The following is a 9,077-nucleotide window of genomic DNA, read 5'->3' on the forward strand; positions in this document are numbered from 1 at the left end:
CGGTTCTGCAATTGCTTATATTCGTCATGTTAAAAAATGCAGGGTGGGGTTGAATTATCAGCACATCCCTTGTTCTGTGTCTCAGTTCGGGCAATTCAGACAACCTGCCCTGGCCCTCTGATTTCCCAGCCGATGGATCGAAAGAGCAAACGTTTTCTGAGATCAGGCTCCCAGTTAGCTACTCCCCTCCGTTCCTAACGAAACACATCCATTCATTGAGTGCTTACTGGGTGCAAAGCGCTGTACTAAGCATTTGGAAGAGCAGGGTATAACAATAAACAGTCACACTGCCTTCCCACAATGAGCTTACAGTCTAGAGAGGGAAACAGACATTATTTTAAATAAATAAAGTACAGGGCTTGCGTAGAGGACTGAATGGAATTCTTTTCAAATTATGATGTCATTGTATTTCCTATGCCTTTGGGAGATGGAAGGCCCTTACCTCAAGAGCTTTTATTTATGATGACATCATGGGGTTGATTGCTGTGGAAGGGAAATCCCCAGAGAGAGAGCACGCCTATGCTGTGCATTCCCTCCGAGTGCGGGCTCACTATAAATAGGACTTGTCCCGGCTCACAGGAGCCACTGGGCTTCAGGAACCATTCTTGAGCCGTTCCTACCAGCAGATCTCCTCAGCGGGCTGAAGATGCTAGCCTTGAACCACAAGAAATTAGTCCTAGCTTCAGTGATGCTTGTGCTGTCACTGTACCTGTTCAGAGCCTCGGAAGGTGAGTATCCCTCCGTTGTTTCTCTTGGGAAATGGTCTGAAAGTCGCTTGATTTGGGGCAATTCTCAGCAGGGCAAGGCCATCCAACGTACGGGGCACTGGGCTGGGATAGAAGACACTTCAGTCCTGGTTCTGGCTCATCATCGCTTACCAATAATAATTGCGGTATTTGTTAAGTGCTTACTGTGTGCCAGGCACTGTACTAAGCACTGGAGGGGGTACAAGCAAATCGGGTTGGACACTGTCCCTGTCGCTTACGGGGCTCACAGTCTTAATTCCCATTTGACGGATGAGGGAACTGAGGCTCAGAGAAATGAAGTGACTTGTTCAAGGTCACCCGACTGATGAGTGGCAGAGCTATGATGTTAGAACTCAGGTCCTTCTGACTCTCATGCCCGTGCTCTGTCCACTAGGCTGTGCTGCTTACCATGGGGTAACAATACAACAGACACATTCCCTGCGGGGAGTCCAGCCCCCTGGCATCTCCACCCCGACAAAACCAACTCCAATCGAGGAATTACCAGATTGGCAAGCAGGGGTGCTCCGCCTTACTCTGTGAGCCCCTTAGAAGGTGGCCGCACGGCTAGGGATGTGCTGGCTCCAGAGCTTTAAGCTCGGAGGCCAGTTTGGGGACTTTGCTCTCCCCACTTGGGGGTCGGGGTGACATTAGGGGACCCCCCCCTTGGCTGTGGGCACGCTTTAGGGAATCTGAGCTGACGTAGCTCCCCGTTCCAGGAGCTCCACCCAAATTCTAGAACTGCGCAAACAGACTGCTTGTGCTCACCAGGAACCCCTGGCTGGGACGGGCCTTCTAGGAAACCCCTGAGGACGTATTGGAAGCCACCTGGTCCGGGTGGGGTGAGGACACGTCCCAGTGGATGCGGAACTTGTGGCAAGATTGTAGTTAATCTCCTAGCATCTGCCCCTCTCCTTCCAGGATCCCCCTCAACCCAGTTCCCGGTTATGGGGTCTAACTCGGAGCATTCTCTGACTCACAGCTGGGCTTTGACCAGCAGGAATGGCAAGGGGAAACAAAGATAGAATCGTGAGCTCCGGCGAGATTGTCATAGAGGAGAGCTGACCAGATCAGCAGTTCCTTCATACAAGTCAAAGAGATGGATTCTGACAACCAACGGAGACACAATTGTTTCTCAAGCAAAAAGGGAACCCAGGAAAATCCAATCACATTTCAACGGGGAGGGGTCCCTATGGAAGTTATTGGGAATATACTGGAGTCGAGGGGTGAACTCCCTTGGGGTAGGCATGGTTAGAACTGATGCAATTCAAGTGGAAAATGAAACCTGGGAGCAAAGTGAAAGAGAGGTTTCTGAGGGCTCTCTTCAGTCCGCGCACAACTGTTTCACCCATCGCAACTGTAGTTAGAAACGACATGGCGTTGTGGATAGAGCATAAGCCCGGGAGTCAGAAGTTCATGGGTTCTCATCCCGGCTCTGCCACTTGTCTGCTGTGTGACCTTGGGCAAGTCACTTGAATTCTCTGTGTCTCAGTTAGCTCGTCTGTAAAAGGGACATTGAGACTGTGAACCCCCAGTCAGGCAGGTTCTGTGTCCAATCTGCTTTGTTTGTGTCTAGCTCAGCACTTAGTACAGTGCCTGGCGCATAGTAAGCACTGAACAAATACTATAATAATGATAATAATAGTTTCTTTATGAGCCTCGGCGTATCTTCTGAGAACCATCTCCCAAGCCAAATTTCTTGACCCCAAATACTGCAATAGCAAATATTGACAATATCAATTGATTTTGTCCCTTCCATTTGAAAGGGATCTTCACCAAACCTCCCCTTCCCTTCAGAACTGCCTCTCATTTTCTTTTCATCCTGATAAACCCAGCACAGGGAAGTGTGTTACATTCCCGTTATAGGTCAGCCGCACAAAATCCCTTCCGTAGGCTGAAAGATGAGTAACGAGAACGTGGCTTACTTATTGATATAAATTCAAGATTGGACTAAATTACTCTTGAAATAAGGTTTTAAAGTAAGTTTGTGGAATGACAGCAAATCATTTGAAAAGATATCTAGATAAACGCGAGGCAGTTAGAGATGTCTGCCCTTCGTGTTCTAAGGTATGGTTGCATGAGGGCAGACACAAGACCAGGAGAATTCGTGGACTTCCAGAAGGGGCTGACTTCTTCCCAGGGAGATTTATGTCCTGGGAGGACCTGGATTATTATATGCTGCTATCTTCACCTGATTCTGTAAGCCCTAGCGTGAAACATTGTAGCCTATTGGATAGAGCATGGGTTTGCAAATCAGAAAGACCTGGGTGAAAATCCCAGCTCTGCCACTTGTCTGCTGTGTGAACCAGGCAAGTCCCTTTACTTCTCTAGGCCTCAGGTGGTTCATCTGTAAAATGGGGATTGAGAGTGTGAACCCTACCTAAGCAGCGTGGCTCAGTGGAAAGAGCCCGGGCTTGGGAGTCAGAGGTCATGGGTTCGAATCCCGACTCTGCCACCTGTCAGCTGTGTGACTGTGGGCAAGTCACTTAACTTCTCTGTGCCTCGGTTCCCTCATCTGTAAAATGGGGATTAACTGTGAGCCTCACGTGGGACAACCTGATTACCCTGTAATTACCCCAGCGCTTAGAACAGTGCTCTGCACATAGTAAGCGCTTAACAAATACCAACATTATTATTAGGTCCAACCTGATAAGCTCGTATCCACTGCAGCTTTTTTAATCCCATTAAGAAAAAATGATTCGTTCATAAACAAGTATTTCTCTGTCTTTCCTTCTTGACAGCAAGTGACTTCGATTGTTGTCTCCGGTACACAGAGCGTCATTATGGATCTCGGATCATAAAGGGCTACACAGAGCAGTTTTCCAATGAAGTCTGTGACATTGACGCCATCATGTGAGTTATCAGCTGGGAATTATTAATTTGAATGATGAACATGGCTGCAGAGGAAGGGGATTTTTTTTTCAGAAAAGGAAAATTAATTTCAGGTGTCATCATCAAAGTTATCCTTTTGAATTTAGCTCATTTGAAATAATGGTCATTTATTAACTTGTGGAAATGAATTTAGTAGCATTTCTGCAGCCCATAAGAAAATTCTGCAAGCAGTTCTTCACCAGTTTCTCAAGCTTCAGAACGCTATGGGAGAAACAGAGAAAGGGAGTGACGATGTCACATAAGTCTGTTTTTTTTGTCCAAAAGAGCGTCTCCCAAAAGATGGACAGATGTCATAGCAAAGTCCTACTGTGTTGTCTTGAATGACAGTAGTTTCAATTTAGACTTATGGCCAGTCCCATTGAACTGCAGAATCCTGGAGGGGATCGTCTACGATGGCTTTGAGCCCCTCGACAATTTCTGGCAGGGGCTTCCTGAGGTCTTCAGAGGAGGGAGGTTCTTCTCCGAGGTTGATATGTGGTCTTAATAAACATCCAGATGTGAGGAGAGGGTCAAGGCGCAGGGTGGGGGTGGGGTGTCCTCAAAACCAGGATCCAGATGGAACTAGTTCCCCTTGAAATCTGGAGAAGAACCTCATCATCATCATCATCATCATCATCATCATCATGTGCTTGCTATGTGCAGACCAATACTCCCTTTAAGACTCTCGGAGCCACTCCCAGGAATCACTGGGGACTGGGAAAGAGGATGGCAATTTCAAACCAATGAGGAACTCAGGGCTGAAGCTTTCACTCCAACTGGCAGGTTGTGAGGTTTTGCTCTGAGGCTGCCCAGTGGTGGGAAACAAGCTTCCACCTGTCACAGTCGTAGTACTGGTTGAAATAGTATTTATTAAGCATTTACTGTGTGCACCACACTGTATTAAGCACTGGGAATTATTATCATTATGAGACATGGTCCCTGTTTCTTGGGGGATTTCCCCCTGGAGAGGTAAGTCCTGATGGGCTGTCCTTGGTGGTCTCCCTTCGGCGGTCCCGGGAGAAAAAGGAGAACTTTTCCCCTGAAAAAGCTGCTGAAAGGGTCACTGACCCAGAAAGCTGACCTTGTGCATGGCAGCTTTACTATTCTAAGCCATGGCTCCTCCTGGGCAGTGAATGTGTAACAATAATAATAATAATGATAGTGGTATTTGTTCAGCACTCAGTATGTGCCAAACACTTTACTGAGCCCTGGGGTAGATACAAAATCAACTGGTCCCATGAGGACCAGTCTAAGTGGGAGGGAGAACATTGAATCCCCATTTTGTGGATGAGGGAACTGAGGCCCATAGAAATTAAGTAATTTCACCAAGGTCACAGAGCGAATAGTGAAGCTGGGATTAGAACCCAGGTTTTCTGACTCCCAGACTGTACTCTTCCCACTATGCCACAAGCGCTTAACAATATCAACATTATTATGAACGTATCACTGTTTGTTGTTGTATTACACTTTTCTAAGCGCTTAGTACGTGTCCTGCACACAGCGCTTAATAAATACCCTTGAATGAACTCTGTTACACTGAACTCTCCCAAGCACTTAGGACAGTGTTCTGCACACAGTAAGTGCTCAATAAAAGAGATTGACTGATTGTTTGACATGTGAGAGAGTCTGGTCTGGCATTCCCAACCCCTTAAGGAGCCAAGCCTAATATAAACTGATCTCACAGTGATTCAGGCAGGGTTCTCATGGAAATCCCTTCCACGGTACATCGTGAGCGCTTAACAAATACCATCATTATTATTATTATTATTTCCACTAATGAAATGAAGAATGAGCAAGAATCATTCTTGGAACCTGTCTTCTCTGGATAAAGAGTTCTAAAAGCGGGAAGTTAACCTTTCTCTTTTCTAAATTCCAGTTTTCACACCAAGAGAGGAGCCTTAGTGTGTGCAAATCCACAAGAGCAGTGGGTGAAACATGTTCTCCATGATCTGAGGTATGGATAAGTTAACATCTTCTCCCAAACGGGATTTAACTTTGAGCTTTCTATCCTGAGTCTCTTCCCTTTCTGCGTTGAGATCGAGGCTGGTTAGTTTTTGCTATGGCAGCTAGGAGTTCCCATCACAGCGCTTCATTTCATTTTTATTCATGTGTTAGCATGTGGATCCAGTGGCTCCAGACAAATAGTGTATTTTTAAAAATCACACCAACATTGGGATGGACCTCATGGAATTTTTAATGGGTTTGGACATTATTAATTAGGAACTTTGATTGGTTAGCCATTAGGGAAAAGACCTCCTAAATTCTCTTCCTCTTCCCTGAGGCAAGGACCAGTCCTTCCCAGGCAAGGCTAAGTGGCCAGCCCCATGCAGAGGCTGATGAAGCAGTCAATTAATCCCCCATATTTACTGAGCACTTACTTTGTGTAGAGCACTGTGCTGAGCACTCAGGAGAGTACAATAGAATAGGTAGATATGCACTCTGCTCTCAAGGAACTTACATCCTCATGGCGGGAAGATAGACCCAAAATAAATTACAAGTAGGGGGAAGCAAAAGAGTTAAAAGAAATGTTCAGAAGTGTTACTGGCATGAGAGGATGGTGGGGTATCCAGATACTTGAGTGAGGTGGAAGTGCTGAGGTGGCAATAGGGGAAGGAGATGAGTGATTAATCAAGGAAGCCTTCCTGGAGGAGATGGGATTTTTTTTTTAGAAAGAACGCTTCCTCATCAATCGTCTCTGGCTCCTCCCTAAGACCGGCTTTTATCCTCTTCCCAGTCAGGTCCATTGGACCCTGAAGCCGACACAGGGGATGGCACCCAAAAGTTGCACAAAGGAAGGGAGAGAGGAAGGAGGGCTAGAAACTCAAAGATTTTGCCAGTGAAAATGTACACCAGGGAAGTAGTATAGCACAGTGGATACAGCCTGGGCCTGGGAGTCAGAAAGTCATGGGTTCTAATCCCGGTTCCCCTGCTTGTCTGCTGTGTGACCTTGGGTAAGTCACTTTACTTCTCTGGACCTCACTTCCCTCATCTGTAAAATGGGGATTAAGACTGTGAGCCCCATGTGGGACAGGGACTGTGTTCAACCCGATTTGCTTGTACCCACCCCAGTGCTTAGTACAGTGCCTGGCACATAATAAGCCCTTAACAAATACCATCATTATTATTATTACAAGAACTGGCTCTCCCCTCCCCAAAGTTGGGGAGGATCAGGGTCACTCTCCGAGGAGTTAGCCTGATCCTATCGGCGTAGGCCTCTGGACACATTGTTTGTTGAGGCTTGAGGCCTAGTGTAAAGAGCGTGGGCCTGGGAGTCAGAGGACTGTGCTCTTTCCACTAGGTAACACTGCTCCTCGAATCACCTAACTTCTCTGTGACTTCTTACCTGTAAAAAGGAGATTAACTCTAACTCTAACCCTTATCTTCTCTTTCTCTCCCCCTTAGATTGTGGTATAAGGATTATGTTCAATCTGATGATCTTGTATACACCCCATTCATTCATTCAATAGTAATTATTGAGCGCTTACTATGTGCAGAGCACTCTACTAAGCGCTTGGAATGTACAGTTTGGCAGCACTTAGTACAGTGCTTGGCACTAGAAAGTACTTAAGAATTATTATTATTATTAGTAGTAATAGTAGTAATAATAATAATAATTATTATGGTATTTGTTAAGCTCTTACTACGGGCCAAGCCCTGTTCTAAGAACTGGGGTAGATATAAGGTAATCAGGTTGTCCCACGTGGGGCTCACAGTCTTAATCCCCAGTTGACAGATGAAGTAACTGAGGCCCAGAGAAGTGAAGTGTCTTGCCCAAGGTCACACAGCAGACAAGTGACAGAGGTGGGATTAGAACCCACATCCTCTGACTCCCAAGCCCGGGCTCTTTCCATTAAGCCACAAGTTGCGTGGAAGGAGGCAGTGGTAAGCCACTTCCCTATTTTTACCAAGAAAATTCTGTGGGTCCACTACCAGAACGATTGCAGACAGAAAGCGGGGTGTTCTGGGAGAGATGTGTCCATGGTATCGCTATGGGTCGGAAATGACTCGACGGGATAAGACAAGACAATACAAGTTGAGTGGAAGGGGATTAAGTGTGCTAAGGAGATGACTGTTTTACCAGGGCAGTAGTTTCTCCTTAGACCTCCTACCTCATTCCCAAGACGTTTAGATCAATTTCTCCTCACACGGGAAGGGCAGAGATACCTCAAGCACAAGGCTTAGAGCAGTCGTCCTGATTCTCTCACCCGAGACACAGCTCTGGAGATCGGGGAAGTTGGGGGATAATAGTAGTAGTAATAGATGGAGGGGAAGAAAGGGAGAAAGGAGGACCTTCGTGCTGGAAGATGAGGGTGGGGCGGAATCAAGTCCATTTGTTCCTTGATCTCACGTTGAGTACGGGGTTTGCTTCTGACGTTTTTTTGTCTCTGATTTTCTTTTACAGCAAGAGACTCAAGAGGATGTCAAAATCAAGTTTTTCCTGAAATAAAACTGAATCCAGAAGGGAGAGAAACGAGGTTGGAGTTCCCATTTGCACACTGGCGAATGTCAATCATCTACTAAAATTACCATCTTTGGCAGGTCCAAGTACTGAAGTTGATTCATATTGCATCATCGGTTTGCTTTTTAAGCATTATAATGTGAATTTTTATTTTATATTGAGTTATTTATATATACATGGTTGATATATTCAAATTATATCTTTTTAAAGACTGTTTAGAAATAGCTCTTTTAATGATCTGTATTATCATTTGGTGGTCTTGCCTTTTGGGCGAAAGAAATAAACCCTTTTTCCCGTAAGTCAGTTGCTCTACTTTGATAACATTTTTTAAGTGATCTCAAGTTGTCTCCTAAATCACCGTTAACAAGAAGAAAACTTGGAGAATTTGAAAATTAAAAAACAGCATAAGAAGTAAAAAGTGATTCATCTAGTGGCTCCATTAGAACATCCACTACATGGAACTACTAAAACCCCTTCTAAGACCCCTACAACACCCCAGTTTCATTCACGTTTGTATGCCAAAGTTAGATTCCCCGATGGGTCACATGGCTGGAGAAAAAAATTAGGCTTTGAATCCAAACTGGATGGGATTCATCCAGGGATTTACCCATCAGCTATTTCATGAGCAGCTCTGGGGCTCAAGGGCAAGATATGCATCTAATCTTGGATGCTAAAATGGCTCTCATGATGGAGAAAATCTACTGGATCAAATCGTATCAACCAAATCAGTCATACTTATTGAGCATTTACAGTGTGTAGGGAACTGTACTAAGCTCTTGGGAGAGTAGAGCACAACAATATAATAGACACATTCCCTGCCCACATGAGCTTATAGTCTACAGGGCTAGACAGACGTTCATTCATTCAATAGTATTTATTGAGCACTTACTATGTGCAGAGCACTGTACTAAGAGCTTGGAATATACAATTCGGCAACAGATAGAGACAATCCCTGCCCAATGACGGGCCAGACATCAATATAAATAAATAAATTATGGATATGT

At 45.3% G+C, this 9,077-nt stretch overlaps 1 protein-coding gene across 1 annotated transcript; it reads left to right on the top strand.

Moving 5' to 3' along the window:
• Window positions 1–566: 566 nt before the first annotated feature.
• CCL20 (C-C motif chemokine ligand 20) lies at window positions 567–8,372 on the top strand. Its single transcript, XM_007664890.2, has 4 exons — window positions 567–728; window positions 3,485–3,596; window positions 5,491–5,568; window positions 8,017–8,372. The coding sequence occupies exons 1-4, from the start codon at window positions 647–649 to the stop codon at window positions 8,054–8,056; spliced, it is 312 nt and encodes a 103-aa protein (XP_007663080.1). The 5' UTR covers window positions 567–646; the 3' UTR covers window positions 8,057–8,372.
• The last annotated feature ends 705 nt before the right edge of the window (window positions 8,373–9,077 follow it).

This window comes from Ornithorhynchus anatinus, chromosome 1 (assembly GCF_004115215.2).
Source record: "Ornithorhynchus anatinus isolate Pmale09 chromosome 1, mOrnAna1.pri.v4, whole genome shotgun sequence".
NCBI classification, from domain to species: Eukaryota; Metazoa; Chordata; class Mammalia; order Monotremata; family Ornithorhynchidae; genus Ornithorhynchus; species Ornithorhynchus anatinus.

Excerpts from the sequence above, each read along its gene's own strand:
- CCL20 (XM_007664890.2), top strand. The coding sequence starts at position 647 with ATGCTAGCCTTGAACCACAAGAAATTAGTCCTAGCTTCAGTGATGCTT. Across the intron at positions 729-3,484 it reads CCTGTTCAGAGCCTCGGAAG|CAAGTGACTTCGATTGTTGT; the intron begins GTGAGTATCCCT and ends CCTTCTTGACAG. Across the intron at positions 5,569-8,016 it reads CATGTTCTCCATGATCTGAG|CAAGAGACTCAAGAGGATGT; the intron begins GTATGGATAAGT and ends TTTCTTTTACAG.